The following is a 20,809-nucleotide window of genomic DNA, read 5'->3' on the forward strand; positions in this document are numbered from 1 at the left end:
GGGACCTTAATTATATCTGCAAAATTGCCTTCACCATAATATAACCTGGCCCTCACCGGAGCACCATCATTTTCCCAGGTCATACAGGCCACACTCAGGGGAAGGGGATCTTATAGGGTGTATACACTGGGGAGCAGAAGTCTTAGAGTCATCTTAGAATTCAGCCTCCCACAGTGGCTAAGAGAGAGTGAGTGGCCAGTGCTGGTCTGTTTTCTCTATAATTTGGGAAGTGGAGTTCGAAAGAAAGGATGGAAGATATTATTTTAGGGATTTATGGCTGGTGGCCCTAACTCACGAGAGAAGAGAAACTACAATCTAAGGATAAAAGCTTAATTGTAGTGGCTCAGGGAGGAAAATTTGATTTACAAAAGTGTTATTGTTGGGGCCATAGTCCAGAGATGTTCTGAGGCCCACCCTAGTGAGGGGATGGTAAATAAAAGAGAACTCATTTCCAGTGTTAGAGATTCTGTTGCTTACGGGTCCCCCCACTGAAACTGTTTTTGAAAACAAACCCTTCCTGTTCACTTGTGGTAGCCATGCTCACTGGAGAAAGGCCCCGTCGGGAAGAGCTTTCTGTGTGTTTAACATTTAAAGTGCTGGTGGGAGGGTGGATGGGGACCCAGCTCTGTGAGTTGGGTTATTATTGTCCTATTGTCTTGTAAGCCTGTGCCTACCAATGGGTTATTTATTTTATTTTTTTTTATCAGAAACAAAATATAGAAAATCTGCCTTCTGGGCAGACAATGCTGTTTCTAGTCAGCTGTCCTCGTTGTTCTTTGTTCCCTGAGGCCTATTTAATCCAGGTCTCACTTAATTTGATTAAACGGTCTGGTTTTTTTTTGTTTTTTGTTTTTTCCGGAGTCTGTTTTTAAAAACAGTTTTCCCCCCATCATAACTCCTAGATTTTCAGTGTCGAAAATATAAATAGGAATTACAACCCCGCATCTGTTGCATCCTATGACTAGTTACACATCTGTTATGAAGCAGAAACTTGTCAACATTTTGTCAGATATCTCCCTGTACGTTATAGCATTTGTATGTAATTCTCTACAATTGAAATGTAGAGGGAATTCAGCTGTTGTAATGTTTTCTCTTTGAGATTATATATATAATATGTGTATATTATATATATATTTACACTTTAATATGTTATATTATATATATTATATATATTTACACTTTAATATGTTATTATATTATATATATTATATATATATTTTACACTTTAATATGTTCACAAACAGCTTTCTACCATAGCATTTGAAATCTATTTACTTAGGTTTCAAATTTGAGTCTACTTACTTAGATTCTTTACTTACCTTCGTTTATAAAAACAATCTCATATGGGCTATTTTACATCTCATATGGATGGCAAATATCAAGTCAGGATTATCCACCTTTAAGCAGTAAATCTGTCTTAGTGGTTGTGATTCTGGTGTTGCCACCCAGTGCTTGCTTCATCCATCTGTGGGTGTTGGGTGCTCCAGTGTCACTGACAGAGCGCTGGCTGCTTGCAAAAGCAGAACTTGTGCTTTATGTTTACTTTTCCCCTAGTCCATCCCCAAGTTTCCTTGTAAAAGTTTTTAAATACCTCTTTTGTGAGCAAGAAGCCCTAATAAACAAACCACTTTGTTGAGACTGGGGTATTAGCACCGGCACGATTTACTAATTTTACCGCACGTTGCAGACATCACGAGCCAGTGACGTGCCCCAGCGGCCCCTTGGTTCCACACAGAGCCTCTGTGTGCGGCTTTGTGAGCTGCTCTGTTTCTCTCCCTGCTGGTGGCAAAAATCTGTTTAAACAAAGGTGAGCAAAGGATCAGACTTTAAAAGTCACTGCGAGATTGAGCCTCTTAGAAAACCAAGCTTCACAAATGTTGAGTATATTAGGCTTCTTGGGTAGAGGGGCCCTCAGATATTGGTGGGTGGTTACGCAGTGGAGGGAAAACAATTCAGTGACCCAGACAGCCATCCAGAGAACTTGTTGACCTCGTGCTGCATTTCTCGTGAATAATGAAAACAGACCCACGGAAGAACCCAAAGTAACATAAACATCCTTGTGATCCAGCTGAGTCTGCATATCAGAAGTGCTCTTCTTTGGCTTTTTGACACACATGGTAGATTTTGGGCTGTCTTTGTGATGGGGAGTGAGAAGCTACTAGCATCTAGTGTCTCGCCCCCCCCCCCCCCCCCCCACCCCCCGTACATGCAGGATAATTCCAATCAAAGAAGATTCTTTTTACCTAAAATAACAACATGGTCTGGTTGAGAACTTCTAAAAACTTCACAATATTTGGTTTCTTCTAAGGAACAGAGCAGAAAACATGAAACTTATAGCCGTGAATTTTTCTGGGGCTTCCTAGAAGTTGTCTAACCCTTTTTCTCTCCCCCATTTCTCACAGTGGTTCTGCATAGCTAAGGCTGGAAGGATATTGGTCCAGGCGAGGGATTGTGGGCCAGGGAAAAGCAGTATAGCACTTTTTTAGGTTGGATATTTCTGTCCATCTGTACTTGGCTTGCAAAAGTTGAGTCATTTTATTCTACTAAAATCCTGTCTGGTTGTTTGTCTCCTAGGCCAGCTGTTCAAAGGCAGAAATTAGCCAAGTACCATCCAGCTGTTAGCTCAGTCATCCTCAGGGGTATGAATTCTTTGCCAAAAGAGCCTCAGAAAAGGCCAGAGAGAAGGAGTTGCAGGGAACACTGACTCAGGCTTAAGGTTTGTTTTCAGACTGTTTTATTCCCCTTGGTGAGGGGAAGCAGAGGCCGCCTACATCATAACCGATCTCAGAATGTCAGAGCTGCAGGAGGCCTGGGAGACCAGCTGGTTTTACTCTTTTATTTTGTATTCTAAGAAAAGAGACCCAAGAGGTTAAATACTTGCCTGAAGTTACAGAGCCAGGTTGTGACAGAGGTAGGTCTAAACCCCGACCTTTTGATTCCAAATAGAGCGTTCCTTCTACTACACCAGCAGCTGCCCTTTTGACTTTTTTATTTATTAATGAAACTTTGCTGACTTTCTTTCCAAAACATTCCCTGCCCCCACAGAAGCATTGCATCATTATTACAGTCAAACCTTATGTAATTTCTGAGACCGTTGGCTTCAAGCATAAGGGAAAAGCACCTTTTATGACCAGAGAGCAAATGCTCCCTCTTTGTGACTCAGGAAGCAAGTATCCACTCCCGTTAAATAATGAAAAGACTGTAGAAGCATTGTTCTGCGTTGTCTTTTGGGAGGAAAATACACAATTAAGATGTTTAACTTTTCAAATATGGTGTTTGCACATTGTTTTCCAGAGGGACTGCAAAATATCTTCAGTTTGCTTATTCTCATGACAACCCTGAGATTGTTACATTCCATGCATGGTCTTTCTTAGAAAGAGAATGCAGCCTCTCCTTTTTCACCTTCTTTAGACATCGTCCAAGCCCTCCGAGGTCAAATGAAGAGGAAAGGCAGGGTTGTAGCTATGTGACTGGGAGTATCAGCCTGGTGACCAAAGCACACAGATGGATACCTCTTGGAACCCCTGAACTCCACTTCCAGAGCAAGACTTGAGAATCTGAAAACAGCCATCTTGGGGAAGCTTTGGCTGGCTGCTATTCACTGTCAGGGCCAGGTATCTTTGAACATGTCCAGGACATTTTTTCACAACCAATTTGCCCTATATTTCTCACTTTCTGCTGCCTCTGTCTTGGATTCTCAGTAGCCCCCTAGGTGATGATCTCTTTCTTCTCATCAGCTTACTTTGGGTTTTCTGGGCCTTTTTTGTCAGGTGTGCCACCAAGTGAGCACTTGATAATCCAGTTTGGCTGTGACCACAGTCATAAAAGTTTGAGTGGAGAGTTTCCATAAAAATTTGCTGGATACAATGAAAAAGCACTTTAAGAAAAATGGATGTAATCGAGGTGATGATCTATGGAGGACTATCGGGGTAGACTGGAGATGTGGACCTGGTTTTCAAAAGGGGAAGAGGAAAATTTATCAATTAGGAATTGATAAACTGAATACTGAGCCCCTTGGTAAGCGAATGAACAAACTAGAATCTAGTATGAGATCACCAGGAATAAATAAGCCTCACAATCTCTTATTGTGTTAATAGGCTGATAGATCAGAGAAATGCCTAGTAATTTTTCCCAATTTCGGCAAAGTTTGTAGTAGTGATAACAAAACAGGTCTTATTGAGCTCTTATTAGTGAAAGAAACTGTTCAGAGTGAATAAAAATCACGTTTTGCTTCTAAGGGTGTGCCTTGGCATCTCTTAACTTTAGCTTCTGCATTTAAAATAATGGAACTTGGGGCACCTGGGTTGCTCAGTCGGTTAAGCCTCCAACTCTTGATTTTGGCACAGATCATGATCTCAAGGTCCTGTGATCAAGTCCTGCACCAGGCTCTGCACTCAATGCAGAGTCCGCTTGTCCTCCTCCCTCTGCCTCTCCCCTGCTCATATTCTCTGTCTCCCTCAAATAGATAAATAAAATCTTTAAAAGTTAAGTAAATAATATAATGGAGCTTGGAGCATCTGGGTGATGTAGTTAGTTAAGTGTCTGACTCTTGGTTTTGGCTCTGGTTTGACCTCAGGGTGAAATTGAGCCCTTCATAGGGGTTCTGCTCTCAGCTTGGAGTCTGCTTAAGACTCTCCCTTTCTCTTTGCTCCTCCCCTCTGCACGTGCTCTCTCTCTTACTCTCTCTTTCCAATAAATAAATAATCTTTTTAAAAAAGATTTTATTTATTTATTCATGAGACACACACATGGAGAGAGAGAGAGAGAGAGAGAGAGAGGCAGAGACACAGGCAGAGGGAGAAGCAGGCCCCTGCAGGGAGCCCGATGTGGGACTCGATCCCGGGTCTCCAGGATCAGGCCCTAGGCTGATGGTGGCGCTAAACAGCTGAGCCACCCGGGCTGCCCAAGAAATAAATAATCTTAAAAAAAATAATAGAGCTTACCTTTCCAATCTCCCTCCAATTCCTCCAGTTAACAGGGAGCTAACTAACTGGTGGTTCTTTTCTCCTCACAGTCCTAAGATTTCTGTTCTGACCAAGCTGTTGAACTCTCGGATTCTAAAAGCATTTGGAAATAGAAGGAAGTTTATTATCTCAGCTGGTTGGGTTTCAGAAGAGGAAGGAACATGCAGGAACAGATATCCAATAGGTGTCATGCTCCCAATATTTGCAGTTGTTAACCGGCCGGTCAAGAGGAGTAAGAAATAACTACGTTGGTGACTGTAGCTTTCATGGTCATAGCCCATTAGTGGTTCTCAGCCAATTTTTATCTGCCATAGTGCCATGTTATATCTGGATCAGACTATCTATGAATTTATTTTATCTTTGTGACAATTTTGAGAGGCAGATTGTATTTTTCCTAATTTTAGATGGAGTAGAAAGCCTGAGTGATTTGCTCAAGGTTACTGCTAAAAATGGCAGAGCTGACCTAGAATATATGTATTCTGACTCATAAGTCCAGTGGATGGAACACTCCTTTGCATGGTCAAGAGCCTGCGGTATGTTTCAGCAGGCCAGCATTCCAGGGAGGTGGGGCACTTAGGTGAGATCTAACAGAGTAAAAGTCTAAGTGGTATTAAGCCAGAACTTGTCTGGGTTTCCTCGTTTGGCAACCTGTGGGATTCCTGTTGCTCTTATCTGGGGGTGAAGGGGTACCTCCTGGCAGAGTCACTCCCTGTGCATTTGAACAACAAGGCAGATAGTAACGTATACTCTTGAAGCACTTCCCTTTTTCTAGTGTGGCATTCTAGGGATAAAGTGATCTTGGTAATCTGATGACATATCTGGCTTATAAATAAGTAGAGTTCAAAGGAGTATGCCATTTTTTTTTTTTCGTGAAAACTTTATGGCTCCTTTAATTTTTCACACCTGACATCCTTGGCATTGGCTCTTAACTTGAGATAGAATTGTCTCCATTGCAAAACATTTGTCCTATTCAAAGAATTCTGTGAAGGAAGTCTGTGAGACTCTTCGGGCATTTGTTTGGTGATCCCTGTGGGAATCACCATCTTTCTGGTTCCAGAACCAACAGGATAAAGATTTCACATCTTGCCCTGAACCTCAATTTTGTCAAAATAAAATGACCAGGTAGGCCCACATGATCCCCAATACTTCTTCAAGCTTCATCAGTCTATGATCTGGAGCCTATTATCATAACCAGAAGTTTTTCTGGAACAGCAAAATACCAGATTTTAGTTGTTTTAGGGTAGGACCGAAGAGAATAGAAACAATGAGTATCTTAGCTTATGCCTTCCTTAGAGCTTATGCCATTCCCATGAGGGAATGCCCGGAGTATTTCCTGGTGAAGACGGGAAGGTATATGATGGGGCAGGGAGACGGGGAAGGCAGTGCGAAGAGGAGGAGGTTCTGCCTTTGGAGGAGGCAGGAGACACAGAAGAGCCTGGCCAAAACAAGCCTCCCACCTGGCTTACGTAATGAGAACGTAAAAGGATAAAAACTGCAAATTGAAGGTAAAACACAGAAGGAGAATTATCAACAAGGGACAAAACGTCAATTAGGAAGAAACTTCAGAGGTTTGGGAGATGGCAAATAAGAAAGTTAAATTTGCTTTAACTCTGTGGGGAGTTTGGACTTGGAGTTATGGTGGGGATTTTAAGTGAGGGAAGGTTAAAAGTAAAACTGTGGGCTTTGGGGCAGCCCCGGTGGCACAGCGGTTTAGCGCCGCCTGCAGCCTGGGGTGTGATCCTGGAGACCCGGGATCGAGTCCCACATCGGGCTTCCTGCAGGGAGCCTGCTTCTCCCTCTGCCTGTGTCTCTGCCTCTCTCTTCGCTCTCTCTGAATGAATAAATAAATAAATCTTTAAAAAAAAAAACAAACCTGTGGGCTTTGGCGTGCGGTATAGATGAGGGAGAAGGAAGAATGGCAGAAGGAAGAGGCAAGGGGGATGGTTTGAGTTTCTTAAAACAAATCAAAGAGGACTACTCCATCTGACATGTTTTATATGTTATTTCTGGAACAGCTCTGCTTGCTCTAAAAGGATCCTAAGAATTTCCTCCCACAATAGGAGGGGATGTCCTGGTCTAAGGCCCAAATTACAAATCAAAAAGCCTTTGACAATCAGGAATCTGGTTGCTGAGTTCTCTGTGTTGGTGAAAACCAGGATTCCTGACCTCGACAGGAGTCTCTATAGTTTCTGTCCCCACCTTCTAGATATTTCTTAATCTTGTGGGGATCAGGAACCGTAATGACGTGGAAGTGTTTGTCCTGTGAGCACTGTGCATCCAGCATGGTGCATTATTACTATTATTGTCATGTTTTCTCATCATATTTGATTCCTGTGAGGACTGGTTAGATACTGGTAAGCCATGGAAAGAGAGGCCTTCTACCAGCTAGAAGGCTGGATTCTAGGAGAACTAAGAAGCACATTTTGGGGCATTTGCAGCTATACTAATAAATGAACCAAAAAATAGGCAGATTGAATTTTTCTTTGTGCCGGTTAACTCTGAATCTCTGAGCTCTCCTTCCCCAGCAGGAGCCGCCCACGGGGTGTATCTCCTTTCATCTCATTAGCTGATTTGTTTGTATAAAATAGTGAATTTTTTCACCTTAATCATTGAGCAAGAACACCTGCGACAGACTGTCGAGACTGTATTGCATTTGGAAAAAATGCACCATTACTTGTTTTTCTGTTTTGTTTTTTGTTTTGTTTTTATTTATGATAGTCACACAGAGAGAGAGAGAGAGGCAGAGACACAGGCAGAGGGAGAAGCAGGCTCCATGCACCGGGAGCCCGATGTGGGACTCAATCCCTGGTCTCCAGGATCGCGCCCTGGGCCAAAGACAGGTGCTAAACCGCTGCGCCACCCAGGGATCCCCATTACTTGTTTTAATGATGAAAAATCATGTCTTTTAAAAGGAATTAGTATTGGTGTGTCTCCCTGGAAACAAATACCACATAAAACTTCATATTTGCCTAATAAATAAGTTACGGGTGACTTTTTTTTTTACAAAAAAACAAAATACATCCTACCAATGGATTTATAAGGCTTTCTTTACATACACACCCCCCAGTGCCTTAACAATCTGATTAACCTATTTCATATACCTTTTAATTTTTACAAAGAAAGGCATATCTGGATACTACAAACCAATGGTTGGATGTTTGGGTTCTTTAAGAAACAATTTCTGCTACTGCTTGTGAAATTTCAGTGCAGCATGTATTACTTTACCAAAAATGCCCCCCACTCCCCCCAAAAAAACTTTCAAGGTGCCTGTATAGTAAGGGTTTCTAAAGCTCAACCCCACATTTCTTTATTTAGAGAAGTATGTATTATACCTAAATATTGGTTCCAGCAAAAAATTGAGTTCCCTTGAAGTTTCACTGTATGAGTGTTTGATTTGTGAGCCATTTTTTTTCCTAGCGATTTTGACAGAATAGTCTTTTTCTCTTCCACTAGGCGTCTGGCTGTGTCCTGTGTGGTGTATGCCCAGGGCACATTGGCAGGGCAAGAGCCACTGGGGTCTAAGGAATGTTCTCCTCCGAGGGGGCCCCTGGGAGAGTGGAGAGGGAAGGGCATCTCCTCCCTACCCTCCCTCATTCCTCCCCACCTTCCTCTTCCCTCCCTTCTCCACCTTTCTCTACCCTTCTTCTTTTCTCCTCCCTCCTCCCTCTCTCCCTCCTGTGGGATACTGGCCAACTGTGTGTTTTGCAGGAGGGAAACCTTGGTTTCTAAAGTGAATTTGAGGTGTGCCCTCAAAATTATTTCTCTGTATTTCTTTGAGGTTTTGGGAGTTGTCAACCTGCCCCTACCATGTCCCCTCTGTCTGTCCGTGGCTCCAAGTCTTTGAAGCCTTCTGTGCTCTGGGCAAGGCTCCTAGCTGCAATTTTTCACTAAAAACCCTTCTTCCCCAGCCTGAGAGCTAGCCTTGAGCCAGATGCGGCAGCAAAGGCAGCCCCATTCCAGGCAGTAGGCCTGGAAAATCGAATCTTTGTTGGGCACATTTGCTGGAGCTGGGGCAGGCCTTGGGGATCTCTGCCTCTTGAGGGAGCTGCTGGGTGCTGCTGTCCAGTGGGTACCTCCTGTGGCTCCTCAGGATAAAAGGGGGCAAACAAACCCAAGAAGATTTCCCTCCTCTTCCAAAGTTTTGAAAAGCTTTTGCATTTTGTCTTGCCTGCAACATTTTAGAAAATTATAGGGTATTAGAGCTGAATAGGTTGATTTCAATGACCTATAACTATTTGTGTTAGTATTATCTCTACTAGGGTGTTTTGTTTTGTTTTGTTTTGTTTTGTTTTGTTTTTTAAACTGGAGATCCATGGAATCCTCCTTTCCTGTCCTTGGACAGGCTTGAGGAAATGGAGAGCCACCAGGAATCTGCATTTATGGGCATGTTTTTGTAGGAAGCCTTCATGAGATTCCCCATGGGGTCCAGAGCTCAAAATAGGAGAGATTTCAAAGTCTTGAAATCAAGACCAAAGTCCATTCACTCTTCCCACCCCCTAAACACACACACACAGAGTTTACTGACAAGGAAACTGAATCCAGAGGAGCTAGTGTGCCAGCCAGAGAAGCCCAGGGCTGGGACTGGTTACTCCTGTTAGCTGGAGCACAAAAGATGCCTGTCAGGCCCACCTCGGGAGGGCAAAGCTGCTTTGAACATGCTCTCTGAACATGTTGGTCCATAGGGGCACAGGGCATCCATTTGGGGAACTCATCTGGCATCTCAGGACAGTGATCTCTTTGTAAAACGACCCTTATTCATCCTATAACTAAGGCCAGTACTACAGCACTGTTCTCAGAGTAGCCACTCACTATATTTTGCTGAAAGAGTGAAACTTAGATGTGCCTGAGTGGCTGAGTCAATTAAGCATCTTCCTTCAGCTCAGCTCATGATCCCAGAGTCCTGGGATCGAGCCCCACGAGCCCCACTTTGGGCTCCCTGCTCAGCAGGGGAGTCTGCTTCTCCCTTCCCCTCTGCCCTTCCCCCTGCTCATGATCTCTCTCTCTCTCTCTCTCTAATAAATAAAAATAAATCTTAAAAAAAAAGAAAGAAAGATTGAAACTTAGTGGTAAGCGTGGTACAAAGAAAATAGCTCAGTAGTTTTATGTGACTAGTTATTTGAGCTCAAGAATTATGAATCCTTTGTTTTTCTCCTCCTCCCTTTTCCTCAGCCCCATGACCTCAGTTCTTGGGGCAATTGTTAGCAGCAGGAGCAGCCCAGACTATAAACCACTCTTTCCTTGCTCACTCCTTTGACAACTGATAAATGACCTACAAACACAGTGCCCGTGCTTTAGAACCATGGTCAATTTTTAAAAAATAAATTTATGAAAGGTTAAGAATTTCTCTCAGTTTATCTGATTTGTACACATGGATATATGTTTTAAACATTTGATAGCACTTCTTTATAATTGTAGGGAGGCCCTGGCTTTAATTGAGATTTGTTTACTGTTTGGCTGGGAAATTGTAGAATGGTAATAAATTGAGACCAGACAGTAGTTAGTGCATATGATCTGTGGTCTGTATTGGGCTCAGGGCTGGCAAAAAAAATGTTTATATCTTGGTTATGGAGTTTGTAAGGCACAAGGGCAAAGGATTTAAGTAACTTGGCAATGAGAGGTACATCAAGGACGAGTAAAAAGGTGTCAAATTAGGAGATACTTATTCCCAAGAGCTGAAGTTGGTCGGGGAAGTAAAACATCTATTGCAAGCCATGTCTGTCTAGGCTAACTGCACAAGAAATGGATTCTTTTTTTTTTTTAATGTAGTTTTCTAATGGACAGGAAAATGAAAGGATATTCTAGATAGAAATAACACTGTGAGAGGCTAGGTGCAAGTGCAAATGGTGACATTTTATTGTTTTCATTTTTATAGGTTTTTTTTCCCCCTAAAGAGCCTTTTAAAAAATTGATTGTGATGCCAATGAAGTGTTGGGTGTAGTGCATGCATTATTTATCTCAATCCTCACAACAGGAAGCTGGTACCGGAGCAGCAAACTGGAATGTAGAGATCTGAGGTCTTCTCACACAGGCCTCTACAGCTAGGAGCCAGGATTCAAATTCAGAGCTGTCTGGCTCTAACGCCATATCACCCAATGTCATGAGGAAATGATTAGGATTGGAATGAGAGTTTCATGTGTTAGAATAAAGAGGCAAGACTTTGCAGGACAGCTGGGGCCAGGCTGGAGGATATTAAATGTTGGGTCTTAGATAAGGAGGAGATGAGACCTTGACACGAGTTCTTAAAGCAAGTTACCGAGGGTCTTCTTCACTGAGGTGGGTGAGGAACCCTTCTGTCATGAGGCAGGGGTTCAATCCTGTCAGGAGGTTTGTTCCATTCGGAGATTCTATGATGGAAGCGTGAACCCTTTGGCAGAAGAACCATGTACTAAGGACAGCCACATGTCTTTATCATCGATACTGCTGGTGTCCCTTGGAAGTGATGCGAGGAGCCTCCCCGTCTAATGACTCCCTGGCACGTTTCTACACTGAATATGGAAGACTGTGTTTGTGGTAGACAAGTGGGCGGGCTGTGGTGAAATCTATATAAATAATTTTGAAACTCCAGCCCCCACTATGTGTCAGTTTTGGAGATAGACTTAAATAAGGCAGCATTCTATAGTAGAAAGTGCATGGACTTTGGAATCTGTGACTCCAACCCTGGGCAATGTGCCTGCCTGCCCCAAACCCCCATTTTCTTACTGGCAAATGAGCATGTGTCTGCCTTTTAGGGGAGAGCACCTCCCTCACTTCCTGCAAGTCTAAAATGTGAAGCGCTTCTCCGCCAGATGACCTGGTCTTATCACCATCATCATCCATGATCATCAGCAGCTTCCTGGTGTTATACTTGATGGAACTTCACCATGCAGTTGGATCATGAAGCTCAAACACCTCTTTCCTAGGAGAAATACTGTGGGGAAAGTTAAGTCAGTTTGAAATAAGAGGACCTTAGTTCCAGGCCTAGCTCGAGCAGTAGGTGACTGAGGTCTTATGAGCATTGATTGAGTGGAAAGCTATGAAAATACTTTATAAACCCAGAGACCTTGACTAGACTATTAGGCAGAATGATAAAGTGCTATGATGCCATGTCAACTAGAATTTCATAATCCTTAGATTCACATGCATAGTCCTTTGCTAGAGTGTTTGCAGGATCCGGGAAGGCTCTCTCTTTGAGGAGGTTCACTTTGTCCCTTCGTCTGGATTTTGGTCTCCAAGACCATAGACCATCCCCCCTCACTGGCTGCCAGTAATGATGGACCAGTTCGGGCCGCATCCCTGCAATAGGATGTTGACTTGTATGCCGAGTGCCTGAACCCACAGCTGCCAAGGAGACCGAGCTGAAGCTGATCTGCTGGGCTGAGTCACAGCATCTGTTGGGACAAGTTGGGACAATATCTTTTCAATCACAAGTATCCCCCTGGGACCTATTCAGTGCTCACCACCTTGCCAAGTTCCTAGGTATGGGTGGAGGTCGGGTACAGATGGTCCCTTCTTCTGAGGAGGTTCATAATGCGTTCAGTAACAACTGCGAGTTCCCCAGGACCACCTATCATTTAGGGCTACGTTGTTTGGCAACATGATAATTACTACAAAACCCAAAGTAGGGGGAGTTTAGAGATGATTAGCAGAGTTAGAGAAGGTTTATTATTGGTTATTTGGGGGGACATTCATGAAAACATTCATTAGTGCTGCTCAGGAGAAAGAAAACGGTGTCAGCGGACTAACCCAACCTGGCAGCTTCCTTGGGAAAGTAGGACAATCAAAGAGAGTCTTGCCTCAGGGTAGAACAGGATTCCAGAGGTTTAGCAGGGTCAGCACAGCTGGCCAGAGTTGATATTACAGCGCAGGGGACAAAATCATGGCTGGGAAATACAGGGACTGTGCGTTCAGCTCTTGAGTTTGCATTTTAATTATCTGTTACTTATTTCTCTTTTTGTTGTCTGAATGTTGGTCTTGAGAGGAACTCTGGTAGATACTTGTGGAATATCCACCCTCAGGCAACCAGTGAATTTGTCTTTGAGGACCTGCTTAGGGAGTCAACTCCTGACTTCAGGTTGTCTTACAGTCTGGAAACCTGTATCCTAATCTTAGCTTTGCAGGTGTTCTCCTTGCTATGCAGCATGTGGTCTGGGGGCCAGCAACATTATCTGGGAGCTGGTTAGAAATGCAGATCCCCAGGCCCACCTGGCCTTGCGAGTCACCATCTGGGTCTTAAGGGGATTCATACAGACACCAGAGTGTGAGAACCACTGGTTTCTCTAAATGGCAAGCTCAGGAAAGGCACAGGCGTGTCTCTTTTCTTCTATATTATCTCATGTCCCCACTACCTATTTCAGGTTTAACACATGGTGCCTGCAATGTTTATGAGTTGGAAGACTTGGGCATATCTCAACCTCTAGGGACATTGTAAGCTTCTAGGGAACTAATTGTAACTGGGGGTGTAGAGTGGGGTGTGAGGGCGTGGCGGAAGTGACTGGGGATGGGGTTGATCTTCAGTGGTTGAAAAACTGAAATGAGCATTAGAAGTACAGGTGGTGGTGATGGTTTTCATACAGACGCTTTTGAACATCTCAGAACCCTTTGAAAGTGAGTCACAAGGTTTATATATATATATATTTTTTAATTTCCCATAATACTTAAGAATGTTAATTATAATATCACACATAAAATAATAAAATCTTTAAATATCTCTCAGGAAGAAAAAGATAAATACAATGGAATACAAGCCGGAAGTTCAAATGAATGAAATTGAGCTGCCTTTTATTTATTTATAAACATAAATCTAAAAGAATGTTTTTGGAGACAATAAAGTTGCAGAAGGATGTGTGAGGGATGGTACTATTTATTTAAAGTTTACCAAGTTTATACCAAGTATGTAATGGAAATATGCATATGTAATAAGAATGTAGACCTGAATGGGGATGTTAACCAAGTCCAGGGTATTGGTTAGCTTTGGGAAGGAGGAAGGGAAATGGGTGAGAGCTTTAATAATCCCTTCATGAATAAGTCAATCAAAGGACAAACATTATATGGTCTCATTCATTTGGGGAATATAAAAAATAGTGAAAGGGAATAAAGGGGAAAGGAGAAAAAAATAAGTGGGAAATATCAGAAAGGGAGACAGAACATGAAGGACTCCAAACTCTGGGAAATGAACTAGGGGTGGTGGAAGGGGAGGTGGGCGGGAAGTGGGGGTGACTGGATGGCGGGCACTGAAAGGGCACTTGATGGGATGAGCGCTGGGTGTTATTCTGTATGTTGACAAATTGAACACCAATAAAAAATAAATTTATTTTAAAAAATCCCTTCATGTTTTATTTCTTAAAAGGGAAAGAGTAAAGAAAATAGGTTGCAACAGCAAACATGGAAAAATGAGATTTTTTCCCCAAAGGAATGAATACATACTTATTCATGGTACCATTTCTATAATTTCTCTGAATGTTTAAAATATTTCATTATAAAATGACTAAAACAAAACTCTCCTGGTAATTGTGATGTAGACACACCTTTGTAATTCTTGCCTTACATCCTCCTAAGTATTTAGTTCTGAACATATTTGTGTGCAGAGAACTCTCTCTCCCCAAGCACCTCTCTTATTCCTGTAGATGGCTGATGCTTATCAGGCCATGCCCAATGCCTGTTGCTTCCCTCTATTTTATCCTGATGAGGTGCAGCCACTTCTCATGTTGGTGATGTTGGCGAAAACCACAATCTCAACTCTACTTTGAGGACCTAACCTACAAGGGCTTCTTCCCTTTTGTCTACTTCTCTCCTTTATTAAAGAAGAAGTTCTGTCCTATGACTAGCATAATCTTAGAACTCTAACCTCCTGCCTCCCCATCCCCAAAGTGAATTCATGTTCAGAGTGTGATATTGACACTTCAGTGGTAGAATTAGTATCCATGTGGATCTCAAGAATTTTCTTTGCTTACCCTAAGCATCACCATTTGTGATCAGTTCTTCTTATTGCCGTATCTGCTTTTGGAACTTCCTTTCTATACCAGAAATATCCCGAAAATTAAATCAGTAAGGATGACACCTCTTAGTCTCTGACTCAGGAATGTTAAGAGGAAAGAAATGGCTCTAGCAGCTGGTGCCAAAATGGACTTTCAATTTTTTTTTAATTTTGTTTTTATTATTTTTAATGTAGTCTGTAATGGTAGATTTTTAAAAATTTGAGATAGAGTGAAAGAAAGAGCATAAGTGAGGGGGCAGAGGGAGATGGTGAAGCTTCCCACTGAGCAAGTTGCCGATGTGAGGCTCAACCTCAGGACCCTGGAATCGTGACCTGAGCCAAAGGCAGAGGCTTAACTGACTGAGCCAACCAGGCACCCATGTAGTGCTAGTTCTAAATCAAAGATGATTCCCTTCCCTGCCCTCCAACTCAGGGGACATTTGGCAGTGTCTAGAGACATCTCTGGTTTCCAAAACTAAGGGATTTCTTTCTTTTTTTTTTTTTTTTCAAAACTAAGGGATTTCTACTAGCATTGAGTGGGTAGAGCCTAGGGATGCTGGTAAATATCCTATAACGCACAGAAAACCCTCACCCCCATAACCGGTCCAAAGTGTCAATAGTGCCAAGACTGAAAAACCCTGTTCTACAGATCCTCATACTATGAATATCCCCTATCAGTGAGGGAGAGTGGATGAGATGCAGCTCTGTTAGACTGGGACCTTGAGACAAGAGATGTAGGAGTCCCTATGAATACGTGCTTAGACCATTCCTGTATCATCTTCACTGCATGGTATGGGCTAGGGAGTCGCTAGTGTTGGAGCTGGAGGATGAGAAGAGAGCAAGGAGATTAAGGAAAAACTAGAGAGGAACAGAGTGCAGGTGGTGGGGAGAGCAGAAGGAAGCTGCCTCTGATGCCTTTGAACTTGGCATCTTGCTATAAATAGTCCCCTCACGCTATAGAAATACAGGGGAGCGTATTGAAACACATTCCCAATGAAAAATGTGGTCGATGGTTACAGTGATGGCCCCTAGTGAGCTGTGCTCTCCTCTGTCCACACTGTCTGCGTTTTCCTCTTGTCAAGAGGTGGAGTCTGTTTTTCCACCCCATGCATCTGGGTTGGCCTTGTCACTTACCTTGACCAAAAGAATGTGGAGGGAGTGAGGAGTGTGGCTTCTGAGGCCGCTCAGCTTTGGTTTTCCTCCCTGTTAGAGCATTTCTGCCATCATGTGAGGAATCTCAGCCTGATAGTCTCTGAGAAAAGGATTCAGGCATTCAGTTGGCCTGGCCCCATGTAGCTCCCAGCCAACCTTCCAGCTCAGTGAACTCACATGAAATAAGCGTGTCTGCCCAGCCAACCCACAGAGTAATGAGGAATAATAAATTGTAGTTATTTTAAGCCACTAAACTTTGGGGTAGTTTGCTACATAGCAATAGATAACTGGACATTGTATGTAAGTGACTTCATCTGAGGCATTAGATGATGTATTTGCCTCAGGATAATGTGTAAATTTCAGATTATGGTTTAAAGTTCTTCCTCCTTTGTTTCTTGTAGCACTTCTCAGAACTCCTGGATGAGTTTTCCCAGAACGTGTTGGGTCAGCTCCTGAATGACCCTTTCCTCTCAGAGAAGAACGTGTCGATGGAGGTGGAGCCATCCCCAACATCCCCAGCACCTCTCATCCAGGCAGAACACAGCTATTCCCTGTGTGAGGAGCCTCGGGCCCAGTCACCATTTACCCATGTTACCACCAGTGACAGTGTCAATGACGGTAAGCCCAGAGCAGGGGCAGCAGCTGGGATTGTGACACCTTTGCTTCTGAACCTCTCGAGGGTGTGGAGTACGTTACACTATTGTCAGCACCCACTTAACCACATATCTACTCCATGTAAAGCCTAGAGTTTGGGCTGTGGGGAAATGGAAAGGGGCATTGGACACATTTTTTTCACCCCTGGCTGGGTGCTCTGGGAGCTTGTTATAACAGAATGGTAGTAATTGGTTTCTTTGCCCCTAAGGATTGGGCAGCAGAGCATCCTTTTGCAAATCAGGTTGGCCCATCTGGTTGATAATCCCACTAAGTCTGTTGTTTTAAGAGGTCATGTCATTTTTTTCTGAGAAAGAATTTTTATGACCACTCTTCTCCACAGAAGCTTCTTAGGCATTCTCTTAACCTATATTCAGCATGTTCCCTTGACCACACATAGATGAGATCTTGGTGAGCATTCCTAGGTCCCCTAGCTTTCTTGGTGATTCTTGCCCATCATCCATGCCATCAGAATGGTATTTGTTGATGGTCTAGTTTTCTTGGCCTTAGAGTATTAAGCTGTATGACCATTTGTCTGTAAAGTGACTGTCTTCGATGTCTGAACTCCTTTATCGTATATTATCAGTGCATTAAAGTGTAGCCATTCATTCACTAGTGGTTCTTCAGTTCACAGGTGAGACATTGAAGGATACATAAAGAAAAAAATGTGCACATTTGTCTCCTAGAACTTACCCATGTGGGGAACATTAGAAATGTATACAATGGAGAATAAAAATGTCGAACGTGTACTAAGGGTGATGGTTAAGGTTATGTGCCCTGTAGTCCGACCTCGGTTTAAGATATATGTCGGTGACTAGTTAGGGGCAAACTACTTAATTCTGTCAAGCCTCAGGTTCCTCATGTGTTAAAATAGGATAAAAACAGCATCTACTTCATGTCCTGTTGTGAAGATTAAACAAGAGAATCTATGCCAGTGCCTAGCCCAGGACCTGACTCATAGTAAGGTTATTGTTCTTAGCTGCTGTTGCAATCACCATTATTCCAAACCAGGAACTATGAGAGGATGGCAGGACCTTAGGTGATCGGGAAGGTTTTGTGGAGGATTTCTCAACTTCCAGGCCCTATACCACAATGAAGTACGATAGTGGGTTCCTACCCATTAAACTTACTATTGGATTATTTTGTTTTTTATTGTTTATTCTTCACATTTCTGTTGATTCAGTGAATTTGCTTTAGATTATAATCTTTAAGAGGGTAGGAATAAACTATAAATCTGATGGAGATGGTTGCTTAGGACTAAGTGATGGAAATCTTTCTTTGGATGGTGCTTAGGATACTCATAAAGTTAGGACTCCAAGGAATTATATGGGATGAAGATATAAAAAGATTCAAGAAGAATGTTAGATATTCACTTTTGTTCATATTCACTCCCTGTTGCAAAATCTCAAATAGTCTTCTATTGTTCTGTAGAAGGAAGCCAACCTCACAGCATGGCTTTTGTGGCCCTGTGTGGGCTGATCCTACCTCCCTTTCCCATCGCTCCCTGTCTGCATGGCTCTGCCATTGACTTTTCCACCCCATGCCTTACAGTGCTTTCTTTACTCTGAGTTTTTGTTACTTTCTCTCACACTCCTGTCAACTCTACTAGTCAAATTCCCACTCATCCCTCAAGATTCAACTCAGCGTCATCCAATGTCTGGTTCTCCCATCTGGAAGTTGTCACCCTGTATGTTTTCATATAAAACATGTTTCTGCTTGTTTCTTTGTTTTGTTTTTGCCATTTTTGTGGAGACTCTTACACTTGTCCTTATATTTCAGTCACTATTTATTTTGTTGTTCTCTTTTCTGTTCTCTACTTTGAGCTGGCTGTGAGCAAGTGTGATTATGTGTTCCCGACACCTAGTATTGTGTTCGGCACTTTGAAGGTATCTGTTAAACAGTTATTTCATTGAATTAATTGTGCAGCAAGTTGTTAAGGGAGAAGGTATGGAAGTGAAGCACTTTCCTAATCTCTCTGGTGCTGGCATCAGGGGAGACACCTGTTCTGCTCTTCCATGTGTTGCTAGCTCTCTAATGATGCAGATACACTAGGCTGTGTGCATTAGATCAGGTGGTATTTCTTGGCTTCTAGTAGCAGTCTTGTATAGAAGCAAACAGTACCAAGGAGAAGTAGATAGTTTATAAACGCTTTATGATTCACCCTTAAAATTCACTTCATAGCAATATCTGGAGTCACTACCTTGTACTTAACCTGCCAGGGACTATCCTAAGCATAGTCCTTGAGAGTGAAAGAGTGAACACAATGAACAAAGATTTCTGCCCTTGTGGAGGTTACATTCTAGGAGATGGGGGTAGAGTAGAAAATAAGAAAAGGAAAGAGGTAAAATACATGGTTTATTAGATGGTGATGAGTGATACACAGAAAAAAAAATCAGAAAAATGGATAGGGAATTGCTGGAGAAGATGGGCAGGGGTCATAGCCTATTCAGTCTGCTTGAACAAAAATAGCACAGCTTATAAACAACAGAAAATTTCTTTCTTATAGTTCTGGAGCCTGGAAGTCCAGCACAGTTGGGTGAGAGCCCTCTCTGGTCTCAGACCTCTGTTGTACCCTTACATGGTGGAAGGGGTGAGGGAGCTCACTGGGGTCTCTTTAATAATGGCACTGTTTCCATTCATGCAGGCTCTACCCCCATTACTTCAGATCCTCTCATTGGGTCTCCTCCTGATATCATCATATAGGTCATCAGAATTTGGGGGGAGCACAAACATTCACACCCTAATAGGAGAGGAGGAATTGAAATATTTTTAAAAAATATTTTATTTATTCATGAGAACACACACACAGAGAGAGAGAGAGAGGGGTGGGGGGCAGAGACACAGGCAGAGGGAGAAGCAGGCTCCATGCAGGGAGCCCGAGGTGGGACTCGATCCCAGGTCTCCAGGATCAGGCCCTGGGCTGTAGATGGCGCTAAACCGCTGAGCCACCTGGGCTGTCCAAGGAATTGAAATCTTAAATAGGATAGACAAAACATGAAAGACTCCTAACTCTGGGAAACGAACTAGGGGTGGTGGAAGGGGAGGTGGGCGGGGGGTGGGGATGACTGGGTGACGGGCACTGAGGTGGGTACTTGATGGGATGAGCACTGGGTGTTATTCTATATGTTGGCAAATTGAACACCAATAAAAAATAAATTTATAAAAAAAATAGGATAGACAGAAAAGGCCCTTCTTTGAAGGTAACATCTGAACAGAGGTCAGCAGGAGATGAGGGAAAGAGCTAGATGTCTCAGAAAGAGGCTTCTAGGCAGAGGAAACAGCAAGAGCCCAGGGCAGAGGCTGTGTGGCTGGAGTGCTAGTCTCCATTGAGACCATTAGCATCTGTGGAGTCATCAGCCATTCTGCAGCCTTGCTGTTCTAGAATATGCAGGTAGAGAAGGCCTAAAGAGTCTAGGCAGTTTGACTTTCCTCTTCAATTCCATGTGTGTTTGTTGGACACCTGCTGCGTGTCATACTTAAAGGACACGATAGTGAAACTCAGATCCCACCTCTAAGTAACTCAGAGTCTGGTGAAAATGCCACATACTCCAATACTTTCCCAGATGGAATATAAACAATGTCTCAAGGGGAGTTAAACTGTAGAAGTTCAGAGCAGAGGGAGCATGCCCAAGGAAGATCATAGGAAATGTTGCATGAATGAGGCAGAACTTGGTTGGTGGGGGGAGAGGGGAGGTTCAGTGGGGTGCGGGGAATCATGAAATCTTAAAGCCTTGAGTAGAGCTGGGACAGTGGCATTGGCTGTGTGGAAGCTGATGTTCCGAGGGTGAGGTCATGGATTTCTCTAAAACAAGATCTCTAGTGGAATAATTCCAAATAAGCAGGTTTCCAAAAGTTCAAGGTCTCTTTCTCTTCCATGATGAAATGATTTCTTTGTATTTTAATTGTAATCGATAGAAATGCAACATAGGGGAACTCCTGAGTGCCACCTCTGCCAGTAGTTGAGTATTGGGGAAAAAGAACCTGTGAATCTTGCAGGAAGCCTTTCTTAGCATTAGGCCAAAGCACACACCTTTCAGTTCCCTCACCTCGGGCCTTGTTCTGTTTATAGATCCTGTGCTGCAATAGGGGT

General features: G+C 43.0%; 1 protein-coding gene across 1 annotated transcript in view; it reads left to right on the forward strand.

Annotated features, from left to right (window-relative positions):
* CREB3L2 (cAMP responsive element binding protein 3 like 2) overlaps positions 1 to 20,809 on the forward strand; it is a 120,021-nt gene that overhangs the window by 51,330 nt on the left and 47,882 nt on the right. Inside the window, exon 2 of the mRNA XM_025984495.2 lies at positions 16,470 to 16,686. Within this exon, the coding sequence (XP_025840280.1) occupies positions 16,470 to 16,686 (217 nt within the window). The remainder of the gene's footprint in view (positions 1 to 16,469; positions 16,687 to 20,809) is intronic.

This window comes from Vulpes vulpes, chromosome 7, assembly GCF_048418805.1.
Source record: "Vulpes vulpes isolate BD-2025 chromosome 7, VulVul3, whole genome shotgun sequence".
Lineage (NCBI taxonomy): Eukaryota > Metazoa > Chordata > Mammalia > Carnivora > Canidae > Vulpes > Vulpes vulpes.